The sequence below is a fragment of the Ambystoma mexicanum genome, chromosome 10 (genome assembly GCF_040938575.1).
Source record: "Ambystoma mexicanum isolate Mex_15411 chromosome 10, UKY_AmexF1_1, whole genome shotgun sequence".
In the NCBI taxonomy this organism is placed as follows: Eukaryota; Metazoa; Chordata; class Amphibia; order Caudata; family Ambystomatidae; genus Ambystoma; species Ambystoma mexicanum.
Genome location: NC_090932.1, coordinates 1,006,688,080 through 1,006,712,866, shown reverse-complemented (window position 1 = coordinate 1,006,712,866; position 24,787 = coordinate 1,006,688,080). Strand labels below are relative to the sequence as shown.

The following is a 24,787-nucleotide window of genomic DNA, read 5'->3' as shown; positions in this document are numbered from 1 at the left end:
TCGATCCCTCCCTCGACGCAGTTGTGAAGCTGTCTCCGCCGAGCAAGATCTTCGACGGAGGGGACGAGCGGAGGAGATCCTTCGGCGTTGCCGAACACGTGGCCTGGCCTCGCAGGCCAAATACAGTAGGGAGAGTGGGGTCGTGGGACATCTGATTCTTTTTCTGAGAATGCCTTTCCTTTTCCCCTTCCTTTCCCTTGGGGTAGTTATCACGGTTTATTGCCTCGGCTATGGAGAGGACACCCTTTAGGTTTTGCCCACTTTGTAAGGGCAAGTTTACTTGGAAGGACAAGCATTCACGGTGTAATCGCTGCTTGCCCCTCGATCACGTAGAGGAGGGTTGCTCGGCTTGTCGGCTTCTAAAGCCAAAGACTCTAAAAGACCGTAGGGTCAAGAGGTGGGCGGCCTACGCTATGTTGAAGGCCGGGTCTTCACCCGCCGCTGCTACCACCGACAGTGACGAGGAACGTGATAACACGACCTCCGCTACAGAAGTCATACACCCCTCTAAAGAGCGCTCGCGCTCTTCGTGTCGTCTGTCCCCGGCCCCGACGGGCTCGGCTCACGCCCTGCTTATGGGGATGATGACGCACACGATACAACACATAAACACACAACCCATAGCTCTTCTTCGTCGAAGACGAGGAAAGCATCAGCGCCCAAGGAGACGCAGGTTACACCGGCGGCCTCCTCGGACCGTTCGGGTTCGAAGCCCCTCTCGCAGCCGCGACCAGCGACTGGGCTTTCGGCAAATAAGGGCGCCGCCCCCAAACCATCGGCTGGCGCGCACCAGCAGAGAGCGCACGCCGCCGTAGAGCGTTCGACACCCGTAACGTCGAAACCACAGCCCTCCGCTGACAAACGAGTCAGAGAGCTTGGCGAGGATCGTTGTGGCCGACGCCCAGAAGCGTACGCCGAAAGACACGTCGAGCGCTACGCAAAGGTCGAAAGACACGCCGAAAAAGCCCGTGGAAAAACAGGGACTACCCCCTTCAGTCGGGGGGGGCCCCCAGCACAGCGGAAGGCTTTTCGGAGGGCGACGGGACACTTTCCTCGACGTTGTGGGAGAGGTTGAGCCGTTTTCAACAAGATAACACTAATTTTCCTCCGCTAGACCGCTCAGGGGTACCCCATGAAACCATGGAAAGGCTCCATCTCTGCATGGAGAGAATGGAGAGGTTTATGAACACCCAGAACCCTCCCACTCCCAAGAGAACAAGAGAAGGGCCTCAGGAGGACGCCAGGGCCAAATACCCGAGGCAGAACACACCCTTAGACTTCCATAATGTGTATGACCTCACTGGTGAGGAACAATACTTAGAAGAGGAGGATGATTTTGTGGACAATGAAGGACAGAACCAAGAGGAAGGTCTGGAAGACAGCCCAGACATGGTAGGAGAAGGCTTCGGAGAAAATCCAGAAGAAGGACCTTCTCATCCCTGGCAATCCCCATCAGTATATTCGGACACTGATGTCCTGAACCTAAATCCTCCTGACAAATCACCTGTTAGAAACACGTCTCCCATTGACGATCAGCCCACATTCAATGCCCTGTTGCGCAGAGCAGCAGCACATTTCGAACTGGACACTGGGGAGATCTCTCCGGAAATAGACTTTGTGGAAAGAGTAATTAAGGAGAAACCCCCAGTCAGCCAGACCATTCCCCTCCTCGCTTCAGTGAAGAGAAGAATCATCCCTTCGCTATCCACACCCGCACTAATCAGAGGAGTCAATCCAAGGATTGAAAAACTTTTCACTCCTTCACCCTCAGACCCGCTGTACATCAGGGGACATTCCATTCCGGATTCCCTTGTAGTATCTAATACAAGGAAGAGAGGGCAGGGGTGCCGCTGTCCACCAGTGAGGCACCACCTGACAAGGAGGGCAAGAGGTTCTATGCCTTTGCTAAAAGAGTCACATCCTCGGCTGCCTTTTCGGCAAGAATTGCGAACAACAATTCTTTGTTAGCTAGCTACGCGGACGCGCAGTGGGCCAAACTGTGCAAGGACGCCGAAGAAGCGCCAGAGCCACTACGTACACGCCTGCTTTCAACTATTGGCGAAGGAACCCAGGTCAACCAGAGTATTGTAAAGAACTCTCTGGATGCTGCTGAAACAGCGGGACGTTCCCTGGTTCAGGGAATACTCCTAAAACGCCATGTATGGCTGCGCAACTCAGGGTTCAAACCGGAGACACAGGCGTCTTTAATAAATAAACCTGTTGAAGACTCAAACCTCTTCGGGAAGGCGGTGGATGAGGCTCTGGAAATGGCTAAAAAAGAGTTCGATACTATCAAGACTCTTGACCAGATCTCTAAGCCCACTACCAGACGCGGCTATGGCAACAAACGCTTTTTTCGTGGCCAACGCCAACAGCAGAATCAGCAGCAACAGTACCCTGCCACCAGTTACCAGACCAATAGTGGGCAGTACAGCCAAAGAGGACAGCGCAGGGGCAAAGGGAGAGGGCGGGGGTCCACCCCAAGCCCCCAACAACACCAAGTGACGCGAAGATTCGTGTCCCCTCCCATGCAACACCGGTCGGGGGCCGGATAACATCCTTTCTTCCAGCATGGGAGGGAATAACGTCAGACCGCTGGGTACTTTCCACCATAGCCCACGGATACTGTATCGAATTCAACAGTTCCCCAACATACAGACCCCCGAGGGGACGACGCATGTCACCGGAACACCTTGCCATCCTTCTACAAGAAGTACAACTACTGCTGGACAAAGGAGCCATAGAGGTCGTGCCTCTATCTCAGGTAACGGAAGGTATTTATTCAGTGTACTTCCTTGTACCCATAAAGGATCTGACCATGCGCCCTGTATTAGATCTGCGCCCAGCGAACAAGTTTATCAAACCCCAGAAGTTTCGTATGGTGACCTTACAGGAAGTGATCCTACTGCTATCACAGGGAGATTACATGACAACATTGGACATGAAAGATGCATACTTTCATATTTTAATGTTGCCAGCGCACAGAAAATACCTCAGGTTTATGATAGAGGGCAAACACCATCAGTTCAGAGTGCTACCCTTCGGCATAGCATCAGCACCAAGGGTATTCACGAAGGTACTGGCAGTGGCAGTGGCCCACCTGCGCAGGTTGTCCATCCCAGTTTACCCTTACCTCGACGACTGGCTCGTAACAGGGGATTCTTACGAAACATGCTTCTCCAATACCCAAAAGACTGTAGACCTTTTGTTCCAGTTGGGCTTCTCCATCAACGAAAAGAAGTCCAGCCTAGACTCCAGCCAAATCAAACAATTCCTAGGGGCTCTAATTCAAACAAAGGACGGCCTTGTCTTCCCCTCCAACGAGAGGGTCCAAAACATGCTGTTTCAGATCCCTCAATATGTGACCGGTCGAGAGGTGACGGTACGCAAAGCAATGCGCTTGCTAGGCATGATGGCGTTGTGTATTTATTTGGTACCTCACGCGCGCCTGCGCATGCGCCCTATGCAAGAGTGGCTCAACAGCCAGTGCTGTCAGGCCACCGGATTATGGGACGATCCAGTGGTGGTCTCGCAGGCCTTGGTTCTCTCGCTACGATGGTGGACAAAGGAAAACCTGGAAAAAGGGAAACCCTTTGCCACACCTGCGGCGGAAGCCACTCTAACCACAGATGCATCCCTAACAAGATGGGGGGGCTCACCTATCCCATCAGACTGCTCACGGAGTGTGGACTCCGAAAGTAGCATCCAAACACATAAATCTACTGGAGCTACTAGCTGTGTTCAAGGCGCTAAAAGCCTTCCAGGAACACCTACAAGGCAAAACTGTGTTGGTCCTTACAGACAGCACCACAGCCATGTACTACATCAACAAGCAGGGGGCCACCCACTCTCCAGGACTGTCCAAACTGGCCCAAAATATATGGAAGTGGGCTCTCAAACAGAACATGTTCCTACTGTCAGAACATGTACCAGGGGAACTCAATCTGCTGGCAGACAAACTCAGCAGAGATTTCCCCCTGCCCGAAGAGTACGAATGGCGACTGCATGAAGACATCGTCTTCGACGTCTTCACACAATGGGGATTCCCAGAAATAGACCTATTCGCAACCCTGGAGAACTCACAATGCCCAAGTTACGCCTCCAGGTACCCCCAGAACCAATCCAAGGGGAACGGTCTGACGATGCAATGGTCAGGGAAATTTGTTTACGCTTTTCCCCCCGACTCCCCTTCTCAACAAGGTGGTGCACAAGATGCACCAGGAACAAGTAACCATGATACTGGTGGCCCCAATGTGGGCCCGACAGCCATGGTTCGCTCACTTGATGGAGATGTCTCTATCTCCCCCAGTGAAACTCCCCTGCCCGTACAACATGCTGTCACAAGACAAGGGCAGGACTCTGCATCCATGCCCCCAGAACATGAACTTAGCAGCTTGGCTCCTGAGATCATAGAATTCGGACATCTACAGCTCCCACAGAGATGCATGGACATCCTCAGGGAAGCCAGAAAACCTAACGCTCGCCACTGCTACTCTAGCAAGTGGAGGAGATTTGTCATCTGGTGCAGAGGGAAAAGCATCAACCCGAATGACTGCTCTCCCACACATATTGTTCTATACCTGACCCACTTGTTGGATTCAGGTCTAGTGTTCAATTCCATTAAAGTCCACCTAGCGGCACTTTCTGCATACACCACTTCCCAACTCAAGGTGTCGTGGTGGAAGATCCCTGTTATAAAGGCCTTCATGGAGGGAATAAAGAGAATACACCCCCCGATAGCTGACCCAGCTCCCGGATGGGACCTTAACGTGGTACTTACCAGACTCATGGGCTCAACTTTTGAACCCATGCACAAAGCATCTCTTAAAGACCTCACTCTTAAGACTGCTTTTTTAATAGCTATCACCTCCATCAGGAGGGTAAGTGAACTACAGGCTCTTTCTGTTTTAGACCCCTTCGTTACAGTTCAGAGATAAGGTGGTTCTACGCACGCACCCAAGGTTTGCTCCGAAGTTCATATCGAAATTCCACGTAAACCAGTCTATAGAACTGCCAACGTTCTTTCAAAATCCTTCCAACTTGGGAGAAAAAAACTCTACACACACTAGATGTGCGCAGAGCGGTCATGTTCTACATGGAAAGAACGAGACCACTGAGGAAGACTAATCATTTCTTCGTCTCGGTGGCAGCAGGAAGAGAAGGGGATGCAGTTTCAAAGTCCACTATTTCTAGATGGATTGTTCAATGCATCACTCTCTGCTATACTCTTGCTAAGAGAGAACTGCCCTTTAAGCCTAGAGCACACTCTACTCGAGGCACAGGGGCGTCCATAGCATTCATTGCAAATGTTCCCCTTGAGTCCATCTGCAAAGCAGCTACCTGGAGTTCTGTGCACACCTTTACAAAACACTACTGTCTAGATGCACACTCGAGATCTGACTCCCAGGTGGGTCAGGCAGTATTAAGACATCTTTTCTCTACTGTTCCTTCTCATAACCCACCTCCAACTCCGGGTGCTGCTCGCTAGTCTATGCACAGCATGTGATTCTAAGCAGATTAACAAGCATCAGAAGACAATGCATTACTTACCGTAAAAGCATTTCTGATGATTGTATCTGCTTAGATTCACATGCGCCCACCCTTCCTCCCCGCTCGGATGGAAGGAACATAGACTTCCTTTTATATCTCTCTTTTCTGTACACACTCACGTCTAGAAGGCTCCCTCAGGGCAGAAAAATACAAACAGAGGGACCTCGACGCGTGAGGGATTGTGGGTACATCACACGTCACTATAGGGATAGTATTTCACACGCCTTGTCGACGTCCCTTTTCGACTACGAAAAACAAAATGCAATACTCCGCAGTGACCACTGGATGTCGGACCTATGCACAGCATGTGAATCTAAGCAGATACAATCATCAGAAATGCTTTTACGGTAAGTAATGCATTGTCATATCTGTCTGGTGGAGATGTGGAATTTGATAACGGTCCTGGGGAAAAAGTGATTTATTGGGTACTATGTGCATATAGTGTGGACTCCGCCCAAAAGAAATGTGCCATGGGGAAGAATACCACCTACAGGTTGCAATTGGAAGTTGGATAAAAAAGGATTATCCTCTTTGCCACTAAAAGTGGGCTAGTGGAAAACAATGTGTGAAAGGGGTGGCTTGACATAAACATGCACCCTATCCTTTCCTAGCGACAAGGATTTGCCTTTCTTGCCCTTTCACTTCAGAGTGGTAAATCTTTTCTACATTTTCAATTAACATTTTGGGGTACATGGCTTTTCTTTTCCCCACACAGTGAAACGTGAAGCAGCGCCTGCCCTTGTTCTTTCCAAACCTTCCATGTCTGAAGAAGAACTTGAGAAAAAATCCAAGGCAATCATTGAGGAATATTTACACCTCAATGACTTGAAGGTGAGGGGGCAGGCTGATTAGATGTGGGGGTGGATTGGGGCTGGAGTCAGTTATTCTCCTAAAATATTGGTGTGGTGTTCGGTACAAGTGATATAAAAATATGGCATTACACTGAATGCTCCGATTTGTGTTCTTTGCAGGAAGCTCTGCAGTGTGTGCTGGAGCTAAATTCACCTACGCTGCTTTTCATTTTTGTACGAAATGGCATTGAATCTACGCTGGAGAGAAGCAACATTGCCCGGGAGAGAATTGGTCTGCTGCTCTATCAACTAGTGAAAGCTGGCAACATGTCCAAAGAACAGTACTACAAAGGGTGAGATATAACTGCTTTAAGTGCTTTAGGCTTGCCCTGAATGCATATATTTCATAGTTGCGCATAAGGCATTCCCCCTGGCTACTCGCTTATCCCCCACAACAGACCTTCCAGATGTGGCGGAATAGCGATCCCCTACAAACCTCATTTCTCCATCTCATTCACTGAAACGGATGTGCAACGCTAACTGTATCCCTACGAGTAAAACTCCTCAAAACTCAGAGCTTCCCACTCGTATATAGAACCCCTGGATATGACAGACATTTTGCCAACAATCTGACTCGCTAGCTACCATTCAAGTACACTACCCAACACTTGCATTACTGGGCAACTTCAATAACTGGTTTGTTGTGCCCAACAACCCCTGGTCGACAGTCTAGAGGTACTCAACCTCTCCCGACATATCTGACCCAAGCCACTCTGGTGGTCACTACTTCCTCTCACAGCTGCACCATCTCGCAATGGACTGTCCCCCACATGGTTCACTCCCCAAATGAAGACTTTCAAAAGCCAAAATAACTCTTGGGCACAAATGGTGAACAGCTAAAACCACTCTCAGCAGATCTATGTTCACACGCCACCACCGTAATTACAATTCTGATGCTTGTTAATCTGCTTAGAATCACAAGCTGTGCATATAGTCCGACATCCAATGGTAACCGCAGAGTATTGCATCTTGTCTTTCAGGACAGAAAGGTAACGTCGGCATAGGCGTGTCTGTAACACTCTCCCTATCGTGACATGTAGTGTCCCCAAAATCCCTCACGTGCGGAGGTCCCTCAGATTGTTTTTGTCCGCCCAGATAACTGGTCGCTCCATAGCGGAGCTCTTACAGAAGAGACATTGTTTATCTTATACTGACTTGTCAGTTATTCCCCGTTAAGTCACTTCGGTCACAAGAACATCTTTGACGAAGACTGCGAGGGATTCGTCTACGGCGGTGGATTTCGGCGCCTAAGATCCGGCGGCCGGATTTTCCACGCGGTCGGGCCTTCTGGCCGACCTTTACAGTAGGGAGAGTGGGGTCGGTGTGGCCATATTTTCCGTATCTTTCCTCCTTTCCCCTCTTTACCCTTTTGGTCTGGTCATCTTCCCTGTTGGCTATGGAAAGGACTCCTTTTAGATTCTGCCCTGAGTGGTGGGTCAGATATCCTAGGAAGGACTAACACAGGACGTGCAACAACTGTCTCCCCTATCTGGTGTAATTCCAAGGGCGTCAATCCCATCGATTGCTCACCCACACACATTGTGCTGTACCTATCCCATCTATTGGACACTGGGTTAGTCTTCAATTCCCTAAAGGTTCATCTGGCTGCTCTGTCAACCGACACCACATCACAACAGAAAAGCTGGTGATTAAGGCCTTTATGGAAGGGGTTAAGAGGATTTATCCTCCCATTTCTTTCCCAGCTCCTGGATGGGACCTAAATGTGGTTTTGACCAAGCTCATGGGAGCTCCCTTTGAGCCTATGCATAAAGCAAGTCTGAAAGACCTGACTTATAAAACGGTCTTCCTGGTGGCTATCACTTCTATCAGAAAAGTTAGCGAACTACAGGCACTTTGTTGTAGACCCCTTTGTTGCAGTCCACAGGGATAAGGTAGTCCTGCGCACGCACCCCAGATTTGCGCCTAAATTCATATCGAAGTTCCATGTGAACCAGTCCATTGAACTAACTACCTTTTTCCAGAATCCCACTAGCATGGCCGAAAGAAGTCTACACACACTAGATGTGCGCAGTGCGGTCATGTTCTACCTGGAAAGAACTAAACCACTGAGGAAAACAAACCAGTTTTTCATTTCAGTGGCAGCTGGTAGAGAAGGGGCTACTGTCTCTAAATCAGCTATCTCATTGTCAAATGCATCACACTGTTAAACTCTTGCTAAGAGAGAACTGCCCGTCAAGCCTAGAGTACATTCTACTCTAGGCACTGGGGCATCCATACCATTCCTCGCAAATGTTCCCCTCGATTCCATTTGCAAAGTGGCAACCTGGAGTTCTGTACACACCTTTACAAAACACTATTGCCTAGACACTCATTCTAGGTCTGATTCTCAGGTGGGACTAGCAGTACGAAGACATCTTTTCTCTACTGTTCCTTTTCACAACCCACCTCCAACTCCGGGTACTGCTTGCTAGTCTATGCACAGCATGTGATTCTAAACAGATTAACAAGCATCGGAAGACATGCATTACTCACCGTAATAGCATTTCTGATGATTGTATCTGCTTAGATTCACATGCGCCCTCCCTACCCGCTCAGGGTGGAAGGAACATGGACGTCTTACTAATTTCTCTTTATGTACTCACTCACTATAGCCTTGACTCCCTTATGGCCGAAAAAATACAATCGGAGGGACCTCGACGCGCGAGGGATTTTGGTTACACTACACGTCACGATAGGGATAGTGTTACAGACACGCCTATGCCAATGTCGTCTTTCGGTCCTCGAAAGACAAGATGCAATACTCCTCGGTTACCACTGGATGTCGGACTATATGCACAGCATGTGAATCTAAGCAGATACAATCATCAGAAATGCGATTACGGTGAGTAATGCATGTCATCCGAGATAAAAAAGGCACATTACAACAAACTAATCCTGAACTGTCGCAACAGCAGCAAAGAGCTCCACGGGATAATCTCTGAATTTTTGAAACCTACTTGCACCACCACCCGGACCTCATCCAAACAAACGCTCTGCGATTCCCTCTCGCTGTATTTCTACAACACAACACTGGATGGCAACACTTCATACCAAACTCTCTGCCCTCACCCCTTGCCCTACAACAGCCCCTCCAGATCCAATTGCTTCAACTACTGCAATTCCATCTTTCGACTACTTCAACCCCATCTCGAGAGATGAATTCCCTTATCTAATATCTGGCAGCAGACCCTCCAGATCCACCTCCCCTCACCCCCAACACACACACACACACCTTGGCCCCTGCCAAACCATGCCTCTCTTCTGAAAGAAATATTCTCCTCGACTTGTGCAGGAGAAGTAGCAAGGTCCATACTAAATACCTCCCTCACCGCTGGATCTTTCCTGAAGCGTTTAAAATGGTGCATGTTAAACTAAAAAAGTCATCTCTCAACCCCCATTGAAGAATTATAGGCCCATCTCCAACACCTGATTTCTGGCAAAACGTATCGCCTGCGCTACATACTCTCAACTCACCTGCTTCATAGAATCCAACAAACTACTCGAACCTGCTCAGTCAGGTTTCAGGCTGCTCTATGAAACAGAAATAACCCTGATGTCGATCTGGGATGATCTCAAAGTTGCGGCGGGCTCTGAGGGTTGTGCAGCGCTGGGTCTCCTTGATCTGTCAGCAGCCTTTGAAACTGTGAACCATACTATTCTCCTTGGCTGACGCCACTCCATAGAAATCCAAGGCTCGGCAATTAAATGGATTTCCTCATTCCTCGACGCGAAACAAATCACTTTCATCTCCCCTTTTTTCTCAACCGCTTGCTTCGTGAACACTAGAGTACCACAAGGCGCCTGCCTCCCTGCTCTCCTTTTCACCCTCTATCCGTCATCCATGCACACAACCTCACCTTCTACAACTATGAAGATGATACCCAAATTATCCTGAGAATCCCCAAAACAAGCCCTAACCCTCACCTTGAAGCCTGCCTCCGAGATTGACCAATGGATGACAAGAAACCACCTCCTTCTGAACCCACATAAAACTGAAATCATGGTTGGGGGCAACACTGCCCTTCTCCCACGGCCCCCCTCCCTTGGCATCCAACAACCAATATAGTCAAAAACATTGGCTGCACTATGGACTCAGGCTTAACACTCTACCAGCAGATCAAAATGAATCAAAATCCTGTCACTACTGCCTCAAACTCCTGAGACGCATCTTCCCCTATGTCACCTACCCCAACAGACTTGCCGCCATTATGTCCATTGTGATGTTGAGACTGGATTATGCCAACTCCCTATGCCTGTGTGCTCGGGCATACCAACTTAACAAACTCGGAAGAGCCCAAAACGCTGCCACTGGACTCCTTCTTTCTCTGGGTCAAAGGAACCACATCTCACCTGCTTTCCGCACCCTTCACTGGCTCCCCATTGTACGAAGCACCACCTTCAAAACCATGTGCATTACCCACCGAGCAGTGCACATGACTGGCCCAGCTTACCTACAAGAGATGATTAAACCCTGCCTCCCATCTCGCGCCTTGAGGTCAAGCACTGCCCTCCTACTAGCGATTCCAGCCTCCAATTCAGCTAGGATTGGAGGGTCCGCCTTCTCAGCTTTTGCTCCGACTCTGTGGAACTCACTCCCTCTGCACTTTTTATACAGGAAAGGGCAATCAAAAAGGACTTCTTTGGCCCAATCCAAATCACATTTTCTCCAGCATGGGGTCTGGCATGAATTCTCATGCTCATGAATATTCCCCGTCGTCGGGCTGGGAATCCTCGGTAAAGAAAAAATCAGTATCAGTTTAGTTTCTGATCTCTTTCTTAGTAGTAACCAATCACTGATCTCTGGGTCATACTGCCCCCAGCCAATGACTGCCCTCTCCCTAAGCCCCTCCCCTGGCAGCCATCCTCAGATTTTTACCGCACTTTCAAGTGTTGGGAGTCCTCGTGCTTTAGCTCTCGAGCTTTTACTGTATTTTCATGCTTTTTCAGGAGATGTTCTCACTTTTCCGGTTTAATCGAGCCTCAAGCTCCACCGTTTCCACTTCTGATAACGGGGACCCGTTTCGGAATTCTTCTACGGCCCTCAAGGGTGACGTTTTCGTTGAGTTACGCTTCTTGGAGGTTCCAGAAGATCTGAGGCCTACCTCAACGGACATGGCCCAGGACAAGGGAAGCTAGACTCCCGGATCCAAGCTGTTCAGGAGCTGCCCGGGATGCGGATTGCAAAATGTTTTCAAGGAGGACGAGCATTCGAGATGTCTCTACTGCCTTCATGAGGACAAGACGCACGTGGAAAAGGAATGTGCGTACTGCAAGAACCTGTCGGAACGGACCAAGGAAGATCGTCGTTCACGCCTCGCCAGAGAAGGGCACAGCAGGTGAGAAGGCGAAGAAAAAGTCTGAGCGGTCTTCTAAGTCCTGTGAGGGTGCCCCGGTGACGGGGGCCCAACAGAAGGCTAAACACTGCGAGTCCGGGAGCGCCGAAAGGTCGGGCTCTTCGGCTGCCAAGCAGGGCGTGACTTCCCCGGCACGATCAACTGCGAGCCAGCGCTCTGGTTCGGGGAAGAGGAAGTCCAAGAACCCGGGTAAGCTTCTGGAGAGGCCCCGGTCGATCTCGAAGGGAGCCAAGGGGGAGCGAGGTGATGACCCTCCCCCCAAAGCGAAGGCCCAGGACGCACCTAAAGTGGAGAGGGCCTTCACCCGTCAAAGGCATCTATCGAGGTTGTCGCAGCGACCCTGGCAAAGCCGGCAGAGACTACGCCAGTGGAGGCGGCCTCAGGGCCCATGGTTTCCCTGCCACCGCTGAGGGAATCCTCTTTCCAGCCCCTCGTTAAGACCCCCGTGAAGACCCCGGTGGAAAAAGAGGGGGAGGGGGAGCCGGTGGCCATTACGGACTCGGATTCAGCCTCCGAGGAGGATCTGGTGGAAACCGTGAAAGGCCTCAACGAGAGGTTCGAGAAGGTTCGATCCCAGGGGAAAGATCCTGCTGATGTGATCGAAGATAATGATGACGAGGGCCCAGTGGAGCAGCCACCCCGCCTGTCGCAGCCATTGCCCGAGCCCCAGGATAGCTCGGTGGCCATTTTGTTGGCGATCCAATCCTTCTGTACTGAGAAGGACGAGGTTACCACAGACCCCGACGGAGGATCCAGAACCTGGACTGTCGGGAAGCCCTCTGAACAAGCGGAGGAGAGTCCACCCCTCACCGCCCTTTGTCCCCACAAGGCCTGTGGACCCCTCATCCCCCTCGCTGGACCCTCGGGATGATACGACGACAGATACAGCGACGGAGACGGACGACGAGGATGATACAACAAACATTCCTTTATCCCCCCCACACCCTCCCCCTCCCGGGCGCCTCTACCCAACGAAATTGGCTCTTTCCACGCCATGAGAGCCAGGGCATCCGAGCTCTTCCAGCTCTGCCCTGAGGAACAGAAAAAGGAAGGCTTTCTTTACCAACGACGGGAGGCCAAGAGAAAGACGGTTCTCGCGGTACCATTGCTCGACATCTGGGACGAAGGGCTGGCTATCCTGAAGAACCCTTCCACGACACCCGCCAAGAGGGACAGGTACGAGAAGTAGTACCGGGTCCCCGACGCTGCCCCCTTGTGCCTCAGGGCCCAGCCTACACCGGATTCGGTTGTCTCGGCAGCGGCTAAGAAGGCGGCGGGTGCAGCGGCTTCAACTTCCACTTCCCTGCCGGACTGCGAGAAGTTGGACTCCATGGGACGACGAGTCATCTCGTCCTCGGCGGCAACGCCGATTAAGGCGGCCAATGCCTTAGCGATTGTGGCCCGTTAAGACAGGGAGCTCTGGTTAAAGATGGCTCCCCTGCTAGACTTCCTACTGGACGACAAGAGGGCGGAGGCCCTACGGATTGTGCAGGAAGGTGAGGTGGCGTCGGATAACGCTATTACGGTGGCAACGGACATTGCCGGTACCGGATTTCGCCAGCTGGGCAACGGGGTTTGCCTTTGACGACGAGGATGGCTCAGGGCTACTGACTTTCGCCAGGACGTCCATATCAGAGTGTTGGATATGCCGTTCGATGGCAACAACCTGTTTGGGAAGACGGTGGATGAGTCCCTCCAGGCCATCAAGACCGACAGACGGCCCGAGCCCTAGGAGTCCTATAGCAATGGCAACCTTTTCGGAGCTCCGGAGGCAGACGGGGAGCCTCCAAGGGATCCAGCGGTGGCTCTTCTACGTACCGCCAGGCGGCCCGCTCCACGTCCCAGGAGGCCTACAGAGGCTGCGGCAAGCAAGGAGGGTCTCACTGCCGTCGTCGAGGAGGCCAAGGCGGCAAGGCCTCTTCCAAGCAGGACTGAGCCGGCCATCGCGTCGGGCCCCCACCGAAGCAACCCGGTGGGAGGCCGGCTGACGAAGTTCGTCAGCGTATGGGAGTCCATCTCCACTGACCGTTGGGTGCTGGACACCCTGGCCCGCGGACACTCGCTAGAATTTCAAAAGAAGTGTCCCCGCATTCCTACCGTGGCCAGGAAGGAGAATCACGTCCCTCAACTGCTGTTGGAGGTAAGGGCGATGCTCAAAGGTGCCATCGAGCTCATCCCCAAGAGGCTCCAGCGCTCCAGAGTATACTCAAGGTACTTCCTCGTCAGAAAGAAGACAGGCGGTTGACGCCCCATCCTGGACCTGCGTCAGTTAAACAAGTACATCAAGGCACAGAAATTCAGGATGGTGCCCCTCCAGCACATGCTGGGACAACTGGAGGCGGGCGCCTTCCTATCGTCATTGGACCAAGAGGATGCTTACTTCCACATCCCCATTCTGACACAAAGTTCCTCAGATTCGTAGTCCAGGGGCGCCACTACCAATTCAGAGCCCTGCCATTCGGATTAAAGTCGGCACCCAGGGTGTTCACCAAGTGCCTCGCTCCAGTGGTGGCGCGGCTGCGCCTGCGGGGGATCCACATCTACCACTACCTGGACGACTGGCTAATCCGTGCAAGGTCAAGAGAACTCGCCGTCAAACACACAGCGAGGACCGTCCGCCTGCTCACGGAACTGGGATTCGCCATCAACTACCCCAAATCCCACCTGGTTCTGTTGCAGGTAGCACTGTTTCTGGAAGCGAAGCTCGATAGAGTGGAGCGATTGACATCTCCGTCGGAAGAAAGGACGAAGGCCATTTTGGGCAAGGTGCAGCGCCTGTTAGCCACGGATGTGGCCAGGGTGAGGTCCATCAAGTCCCCCCTCGGGGATGATGTCCTCATGCATCCACCTTGTGCCCCTTTGCAGACTTTGGATGCGTCCGCTGCAAGAGTTCCCCGATGCCCGCTGGATTCAAGCGGCGGGCAGCTTCGAAGACAGGATCCCGCTCGACGAGGAGTTCCGTCGGGCGATTCTATGGTGGGGTACCCGTGCACACCTCACGGCAGGCACGGACTTTCAGACCACGGCGTATCAGGAGACGGTGACGACGGACGCCTCCCTGGGGGGGGCCCCACACCGGAGATCTCAACGCAAGAGGCCACTGGCTCCCGGAGGAGAGGTCTCTCCACATCAACATCCTGGAGCTACGAGCCGTGTTCTGGGCGCTCAAATCGTTCCTTCCGTCCCTCAAGGACAAAGTGGTGAGGATCTTCACCGACAACACCACCACGATGTTCTACATCCGGAAGCAGGGAGGCACCAGATCCCCAGCCATATCCGAGGCGCAGGATCTGTGGCACTGGGCCGTCGCCCAGGGGATGTTTCTGGTTCCCTTCCACCTGGCAGGAATAAAAAACACCATCGCCGACTCACTCAGCAGGGAGCTGCGCTCGTGCCACGAGTGGGAACTAAGCCAGGACCAGGTGGATCGGCTCTTTCAACGATGGGGCAAACCCCAGATCGACCTGTTCGCGACGGCGACGAACTCCAAGTGCCAGAGGTTCGCCAGCAGGTTCACACAGCCGAGGAGCATGGGCGTTGCTTTCTCGTTCCCTTGGGACGGCCTGTTCCTGTATGCGTTCCCTCCATTGCCGTTGCTGCTCCGTCTCATCAACCAGCTCAAGAGGTCCAGGTGCAGGATGATCCTCGTCGCACCGGCGTGGCCGAGACACATCTGGTTCCCTGACCTTCTGGACTTGTCAACGTCCCCACCTATCAAGCTGGTGACAGACGCGGATCTTCTCTCCAGAGAAGGAGGCGCCATTCTTCATCACGACCCGGAGTCGCTGAACTTGCAGGCTTGGCTCTTGCAGCACTAGAGTTTGGAGGATACGATATCCCGGCTGACTGCAGAGAGGTTCTTGCAAAAGCCAGGGCGTCCTCAACTCTCAAGTGCTATTGACTTAAGTGGAAGAGGTTCTGTCTGGTGCCGTGCACAGAAGATTAACCCTCTGCGGATTACGGCCCTTCAAGTATTGCCGTACCTACTGTCACTGGCCAAAGCTGGACTGGCTCACGCCTCCATCATGCATCTGGCTGCCATCTCCCGATACACCAGAACTACAGGACGGGCCTCCTTGTGGTCTCATCGCCTGGTGAGGGAATTTATGAAGGGACTATTCCGATCGTTCCCGCCGGTGAAGGCTCCTGCCCCGGCGTGGGAGCTCAGCGTGGTGCTGACCAGGCCCATGGGGGCCCCATTCGAGCCTATGCATTCGGCGCCGTTGAAGTTCCTGTCGTGGAAGACAGCATTTCTCGTGGCCATCACCTCCGCACGACGAGTGGGAGAGATCCAGGCCCTATCTTGCAAGCCTCCATACTTGACTTTTCACGACACAAGGGTGGTGCTGACGACGCACCCCTCCTTTATGCCCAAGGTGCCGTCGGACTTCCACCTCAACGAGCCCTTGGTGTTGCCAGTTTTCTTCCTGTCGCCTTTGTCGCAGGCCGAAAGGACTCTGCACTCGCTGGACGTAGCTAGAGCGCTGAAGTTCTACGTAGACCGCACAAAGAGTTTTCGGAAGACATCACAGCTGTTTGTGAACTTTGGACCTGTGAATCAAGGGAAGGCGCTCTCGAAGGCTTCCATTTCCAGATGGCTCTCCGGCTGCATCATGCACGGTCACTGGTTGGCAAACCGACCGCTGCCCAGCCGTCCGAGAGCCCACTCAACCAGAGCGATCGCTGCTACTACAGCGTTCCTGTCTGGTGTGCCCCTGCTGGACATCTGCAGGGCTGCTACGTGGAGGTCGACGCACACCTTCACAAGATTCTAATGCGTCGATCGGGACTTCAGGGAGGAGACCAGGTTCGGCCAAGCAGTGCTGCGTAACCTGTTCGCTTAAGGTGAGCCTGGTGAGGAGGTAGGAGATGCTTAATGTTGAGTTGTTGTATTGCTTTATGTTGAGCCTGTTGCCACCTTCCGTGGTTGTGCATGTGTATACTGCTATGTATTCTTCTATTCATGAGCATGTGAATCCATGCCAGACCCCATGCTGGAGAAGGAACAAGTTACTTACCTGTAACTGTTGTTCTCCAGCATGGGTCTGGCATGGATTCACATGCGAACCCTCCCTCCTTCCCCTCTGCGGCTCTTCACTTGGTCATACTGCCACTTTACGTGGTACCAAATCTGAGGATGGCTGCCAGGGGAGGGGCTTAAGGAGAGGGCAGTCATTGGCTGGGGGCAGTATGACCCAGAGATCAGTGATTGGTTACTAGTAGGAAAGACAGATCAGAAACTAAACTGATTTTATCTTTACCGAGGATTCCCAGCCTGATGGGGAATATTCATGAGCATGTGAATCCATGCCAGACCCATGCTGGAGAACAGTTACAGGTAAGTAACTTGTTCCTTCTTATTTATTGTCAGTTGTCTGCATAGAACTTATAATTCTATCTTGACTGCTTGAGATAGGGAAATAGATTCTGAAGGTTAGTATTGTCCTTAGTGCGCCAAACTGGAAGTTTATTATGCGGTTTTAAGGTGAGAGTCAAAATGAATCCAATTATTCTGTTTTTTGTATCCACAGATATTTGCTTACAAAGCCTTCCATATGTAATCTCACTCTCTACATGTTTTTCACCCTCTTAGAATCAGGGGGCTCTTCAGGAGAGTATCTAATGAAAAGAAAATCGTAAACCTAGTTTTACATAGGTGTCCACTACAACAATGCATTTCTTCAAACCAATACATAGCAAAAAAGGAAAAATGAGACAAAAACCTAGAACACTTATGTCCTATTTGGACAACCTTCTTTCTACATTTCTAAATAGTTATTGTCAGTAATTTCTGTGCAGCATGGGGTCTGGCATGGATTCACATGCTCATGAATATTCCCGGTCAGGCTGGGAATCCTCGGTAAAGAAAAAAATCAGTTTCACTTCTGAACTGTCTTTCTCCTAACAACCAATCACTGAGCTCTGGGTCATATTGCCCCCAGCCAATGACTGCCCTCCACCTAAGCCCCTCCTCTGGCAGCCATCTTCAGATTTTTACCAGTCATTCAAGTGTTGGGAGTCCTCGTGTTTAGGTCTCGAGCTTTTACTGTGTTTTTCGCTTTTTGGAAGAGTATTACTCTATTTTTCGGTCAATTGGGCCTTGTGCTCCATCGATCAACCTATCCGATTAACGGGGGTCCCGTTTTCAGATTCTTCAGGGCCCCTCAAGGGCAAATTTCGTCGAATTTCTTCGTGGAGGCTTCCAGGAGATTCTTCAGGCCTACTCCGGGTGGAGGATTCAACTCCCCTGTTCAGCCTGTACCCGATGCGCAAGGAGGATTGTGCGTTTTGCCAGGAGATGGCCCCTCGCATGATGGATCGGCATAAGCGGCTGATCGAGTGGCTACAGGCCAAGGCCTCGGCTCTGGATGGGTCCCAGTAGCATGCCTCTCCCAGCTCCAAAGAGGCTGAGCGGGCTTCTAAGACCTTTGAGGGCGCCCCTCCCGCGGGGGTCCAACAGAAGGATAAGCAATGCAAGTTCACTGTCACCGGGAGCGCCGTTGTGACGGGATCCTCAGCGGCCAGGGCACATTTGACGTCTCCAGCCTCTGTCACCAGTAAACGCTCAGGATCTTCAGCCAAAAGGAAGTCTTATCATCCGGGCAAACTCGGGGAGGCCAAGTCTGCCCTACTTGAGAATACCAAGAGGGTGGGGGGGGGGGGGATCAGGGTTCAAACCCTCGACTTAAAGAGAGTGCCAAGCAGGGCAAGTCACCGACCCTGACCGTGAAGGCCCAGGTGCACCCAGCGAAGGCCCAGCCTTCCATCGAGGGGGTGGTGGTGGCTCCGCAGGGCGTGACCCCAAAGGTGAGGGTGTTCCTTCCTCCCAGGATGGAGGTTGTGTTCTGACCCATAGAGAACACCCCAGAACAGAAGATGTCAGTCATCTCCCTGAGACCTTTACCACTGGAAGCAAAGAGGGGGCGGGGGGCGGCGGTGGCCCTCCAGGGTATGGATATCTCCTCTTTGGAGGAGCTCACCTGCCTGCAAACCATCCAGGAGGAGAACGTAGGGAATAGGCCCTACGACGAGCACGCCAACGAAGGTGACAATGGCAAGGACACAGTTGAGGAAAAGCAGCAAGGCGACGAGGGCCTGGGCTCACAGCTGATGCCCCAGATGCCTGTTCCGCATCCGAATCAGCTGCCAACTACACCTCAGCTACCTCCTAGAGACCTCTCGGTGGACATTCTCTGGGCTCTGCATACACGGGTCTCTGGGATACGGAAAAGGAATCCCATCGCGCTGGCGGCCCCACCCACAGTGCCGGCCGACCCACCCTGCCCTCCCTCTCCTGGCAACAGGGGAGACTCAGGCCAAGAAGAGTTCACCCTCCTTGGCCACCTTCAACCCCCCACCCGCCCCACTCCGAGGGTTGAGACTGATCCTGATGCAGCGGCGGTATGGGGGGTCCTTCCCCTTCCACCTCCTAGATCTGCCCTGCCGGACGAGATAGGCTTGTTCCACTCGATCTCCAGAGCTTCGTAACTTTTTCAGCTAACCCCAGATTAATTTCGGCGAGGCGAAGAGAAAGACCATCCTCTCGGTCCCGCTCCTGGATGACATTTGGGACAAAGGTTTCTTTCGTGAAGAACCAATCTGCGGCCCCGGCAAAGAGGGATCACCTTGAGAAGTAGTACAGGGTGCCGGACTCTGCGACCAACTGCTTGCGGGCCCAACTGTCTCCGGACTCTGTCAGCGGTGGCCAAGAAGTCGTCCTCTGGCGCTTCATCAGCAGCAGCCACTCCTCCAGACAGCGAGGGCAAGAAGTTGCCATGGGCCGACAGGTCTTCTATTCTGCAGCGACTACCATCAAGGCCGCACTCGCCATCTTACGACCAGGAGCTGTGGTTGAATATCACGCGCCCCTTCCCAATGAAGAGGTTGATGATGCTGAAAATTCTGCCGGAAGGTGAAGTGGCGTCGGACCATGCCATCACGGTGGCCACAGACATAGCCGATGCTGGGTTCTGCCAGAAGGGCAACAGCGTTTGCCTTCCTTGTCGTGGCTGGCTCAAGGCCACCAACTTGAGTCGGGAGATTCATTCGAAGGTGTTGGACATGCCCTTCGACTGGGACAATTTGTTCGGGAAGGCTGTGGATGAGTCTCTGCAAGCCATGAAGACGGACACAGAGATGGCGCAAGCCTTCGGCACTCTTCAACAACGGAGGCTGTCTTTTCGGCCCTCAGGCAGCAAGTCCCAAGGTTCGTCCATGGGTTTCGACGGGGTCGCCACTTCTTACCGCCAACCCTCCCGTTATTCGGCTCAGGAAACCAACAGGGGCCGTTCCAAGGAGGATTGAACCGGCCGTGGCTTTGGGCCCCCACCCGTGCGTCCCGGTGGGAGGCCGGCTGGCGAACTTGGTCGGTGTGTGAAAGACCATCTTCACCGACCGTTGGGTGCTGGATGCTCTTGCCGACGGACGCACCCTGGAATTTCAACGGCAGTGTCCCTGAATACCACCGGTGGCCCGGCAGGAAAACTACATCCTTCAGCTGCTGCTGGAGGTGCGGGCCATGCTAAGGAAAGGTGCGATGGAGCTCGTCCCAAAGATACTCTGGGGCTGCAGAATGTACTCAAGATACTTCCTTGTGAAACACAGGAGGCTGGAGGCCCATTCTCAACCTCTGTCGACTTAACAAATATATCAAGTCCCAAATGTTCTGGATGATGACCCTTCAGCACGTGCTAGGACTGCTCGAAGAGGGGGGACTTCCTGTTGTCTCTAGACTTGGAGGATGTGTACTTTCACATCCCCATTCACAAGGGGCACAGCACATTTCTGCGCTTCGTGGTTCAAGGGACGCACTACCAATTCAAGTCCCTTCCCTTTGGATTGAAGTCAGCGCCAAAGGTCTTAAAGTGCTTGGCGCCCGTGGCAGTGCATCTGCGACTACAAGGGATTCGCGTCTACCCTTACTTGGACGACTGGCTCATCCGGGCCAGAGTTCGAAGGACATCGCCATCGACCACACAGTAAGGACCATCTGCCTACTGACGTATCTGGGGTTCTCGGTGAACTATGCAAAGTCCTGCTTGACTCCATCGCAGGACGCGCTGTTTCTGAGATCCCGGCTCAACACGGTATTGTGACTGGCGTCACCGTCGGAAGAAAAGAAAAGATGGCGACTATCTTGGCCAAGGTGCAACAGCTTTTGGCACTGACGGTCGCCACAGTGAGGACCATCAAGTCTCTTCTCGGCATGATCTCATCATGCATCTACATCATCCGGCTATGGATGCGCCTGCAACAGGAGTTCCTCGACGCCTGTTGGATACAAGTGTCTGGAAGCTTCCAAGACAAGATCACGCTTGACGAGAGCTTCCGTCGAGCGATAAGGTGATTGGGAGTTCGTGCACATCTGTCCAGAGGCACGGATTTCCAGACCCCCCACAGCACCAGGAGACGGACACCTCCCTGGAAGGATGGGGAGCTCACACCGGAAGTCTTCATGCAAGAGGCCTGTGGCTACTGGAGGAGAAAACGTTGCACATCGTGTTGTAGCTGTGGGCAGTGTTTTGGGCCCTGAAGTCTTTCCTTCCGTCCCTCAACGGCAAGGTGGTGCGCGTCTTCACGGACAACACAACAATTTTTTACATCAGGAAGAAGGGGGCACCAGATCCCCAGCACTCTGCAAGGAAGCGCAGGACCTATGCCACTGGCCCAGGGGATGTTCCTCGTCCTGTTCCATCTGGCAGGAGTGAAGAACAGTCGCCATCTCCCTCAGCAGGGAGCTGCGCGTTTGCCACGAGTGGGAGCTTCGGGAGGACCAAGTGGATCACTGTGATGCTGAAAATGCATTGGAGGGACAGGGCCTCCCTGTCCTTGCCCTGTAGTTTTTATTTTCATGTGTTCCGTTTTGTTTTCTGCCCAGGAGTCCATGTGGGATTCCTGGCAGTGCAGCTCTTCCTCTTTTTGGTTTGGTGTACAGACCCTTGGGGCACCCATGGTTGGGGGGTACAACCCTGTGCCCCTAGTGTGTTTTTGGGCACCTGTGTGTGGCCCACAGAGCAGGGTATGGGGCTGGTGGCAGCTCCATGCTGAATTTGACAGGTGCTCGGAGTATCCTCCATTTTTGGGGTTGGAATCAGTTTATTCCTGATCGGAAACAAGATGGCCCTTGTGGCCCTTTGCTTTCTGTGGCCTGTTACCTTGTTTTTTCCAAAGTCCTGGGAAGCCCTGCCTTTGTCCCTTCTCCCTAACTGTTGTTGGGTGGAAGTTCCATATATGGTTTTTTGGGTAAGTCCATGCTAGACTGACTGGAGCCTTCCCAGTGACTGTATGTTGTTGGTACACTGTAGCGGTGGGACCTGGGTGAATGGAGTGGATGACCAATATGCACGTCTTGTTATGGGTGTCTAGTTTCTGGTATGTCACACACAGACTGAGACATCTCTGACCAAAACTGGTATGAATGCAGTGTAGTGCTGAATGGCTGGGTACTTGTCCAAATCCACATTCGTTGTGAGTGTCTGAGAGGAAGGAGAATGTCCTGAATGCCCTGTGAGCCTAATTGGCTGCCTGCCTGCTGAATTACCTTCTGAGTGATTGGTTGCCTGAGTGTGACCCAGCAGAATGAATGAGAGTCCAAACAGTATTTCTGATGCTTGTTAATCTGCTTAGAATCTCATGCTATGCGTATGGTCCGACATCCAGTGGTAACCGCAGAGTATTGCATCTTGTCTTTCCAGGATCGAAAGAGGAACGTTGGCATAGGCGTGTCTGTAACACTATCCCTAACGTGACATGTAGTGTACCCAAAGTCCCTCATGCGCCGAGGTCCCTCAGATTGTTTTTTTTTCCGCCCAGATTAATGGTCGCCCTAATGCAGAGCTCTTACATAGAGAGCCTCATTTTCATTTTTATTTTTTTATTTAATTGTATTACAATTTTTACAAAAAAGGTTTTTTAACCAATTCCATACGTTCCTTATGTTCTTTCCATCTTTGAGCTAATTTATTCAAATTTGTTCATTATTCATTGTTGATCTAACATCAGGGAACGGAAAAAAGGAGCTACCCCTATTGCCCATCTTGTGTTCGACCCACTTGCCAATGTATTCCACCAGGTCTCTGCATTGTAAGAGTCTCTGCTTGTCAAACATTTTGCCAGGTGTTGTTCTCTTTGTAAGTTGGTGCCTGGGCAAGCCAATGGCAGATGGCGAGAAGTTTCAATTATGTCACTTCCTGCACAAAACCGGCAGTTATTTGTAACTGCTTGGTTCCTTCTTGCTTTTACTTCATTTGTCAGAATTTGATTTAGTCTGAACCTCAGGAATAATCTGATTAGTTTTTTATCTGGAAATTTAGCCAAAAAGTTTCTTACTGTGTTCACTTTTGCAGGGATGGTTATGTCTTAGTCTTGTTCTGCTCTGCCAGATCCAAGGTCGCAATCCAGTCAGTTTCCAGCAATTTCTTAATGGCTTTGTTTGGGTTTGTAGACCATTCTTCGATTGAAATATTTGTCTCTCAGCATCTGCTTGTTTTTTGTTGCCCATTTACTCATAACGACGACCTTTCCAATCTCCATTTCTGCCTTGATAATTTGCATTATCTTTGTTTTTGATTCAGTGAGCGTTTTTCTGAAAAGCATCAGCCTATTTCTCGCCGCCATTGCCATTAATGATGATAAACACACTTCTCTCCGGATTAGTATTATAGATGTGGTTTTTGATGGGCCAAGAATCTTCCTCCAAAAATAGCTCTCTTTTTTAACCCAAATATGTTCTGGGAGTTGTGGCATGGCATTGGTTCCATATAGTAAGCTTGTTACTTTCGATTTGTAAAAATCTATAACTGAAATTGGAGAATCGGCCATATTGGTTATCAATGGCTTTTGCCTGCAATGTTAACATTTGTACTTTTGAAAAAAGGACTTCCTGCATTGGTTGTTCCTGAGCTCTCGTGCTTAGCATCACGCCTAGGTATTTAAACACCAACTTTTTCTAGAGCTGTACCATTCGCAGTCCATCTCTACTTATTTCCTTGTTTTTTGTTTTCTCCCAAGACTAAAAGTTTGTGTTTTGTTTATTTCTAGATAAACACCGCCTACTGTTGGGGGAAAGATTCTCAGCTCTTTCTCAGTATCTGCAAAGTCTGCAATATAAGCATTATATATTAAGCAGGGGCCAACAGGCAACCCTGCTTCACGCCTCTTCGGATAGTTCCCCTGCTTGTTCAGTCTTACTCGCATTGTGTTCTTTACTACTTGGAAGGAGTGCTTGGTATTTTGCACGTCTGCTCCTTTGACTGCCATTTCCTCCTGAACGCAGCACTGCGAGCGCTGCTCTTGCTGCCTGGCGGCTTCCTGGTGGGGGCGGAGCCTAATCCCAACACGTGACGGATCACGCGATTATCTCCCTCATATTGCCGGCACAACCGCTCTTGCGGCGTGTTCTTTACTACTTGGAAGGAGTGCTTGGTACTTTGCATGTCTGCTCCTTTGACTGCCATTTCCTCCTGAACGCAGCACTGCGAGCGCTGCTCTTGCTGCCTGGCCGCTTCCTGGTGGGGGCGGAGCCTAATCCCAACACGTGACGGATCACGTGATTATCTCCCTCCTCATATTGCCGGCACAACCGCTCTTGCGGCGTTAAGCCCTGGAGGCAGTAAGGGCTGGTGCTGTTTGGCTGTTCGGCGTGGTCGGCTGTTGGTTGCGGTAAGATAGGTACTGATTATCGCCAGCGGACAAGTATCTGCCACTTATTGTCCCAATTCGGATCAACTACGGTCTGTTCAACAGTCTTAAGAGTATTAATCCATTGATCTGTTTAGCCGGTCTTTGGGGAGGAGAGACGGACTAAGGCTGCTCCTCAAGCCATTGGGCGTTCCCTAGACGGCTAAGAATTTTATGTATAAAATCAGCACAAGCAAATAACTAAGGTACTGTTTGGCGCATTTGCAAGAATACAGTTCCACTCTCCATTTTTAAATATTTTTTTTTTTTCTCTACTTTTGGACCCTCTCTTTTAAGCAGCATTTATCTATCTTGTTTTAGTATCTATTTGTCTAATCATAATTCTTATCTATT

At 51.5% G+C, this 24,787-nt stretch overlaps 1 protein-coding gene across 12 annotated transcripts in view; it reads left to right on the top strand.

The window, feature by feature from the left end:
- Positions 1-24,787, top strand: part of EIF4G1 (eukaryotic translation initiation factor 4 gamma 1) — a 1,670,216-nt gene that overhangs the window by 1,427,471 nt on the left and 217,958 nt on the right. For all 12 annotated transcript variants that reach the window (XM_069618798.1, XM_069618805.1, XM_069618804.1 and 9 more), the window contains 2 exons: positions 6,266-6,381; positions 6,522-6,694. In XM_069618798.1, coding sequence (XP_069474899.1) covers positions 6,266-6,381; positions 6,522-6,694 — 289 coding nt within the window. The remainder of the gene's footprint in view (positions 1-6,265; positions 6,382-6,521; positions 6,695-24,787) is intronic.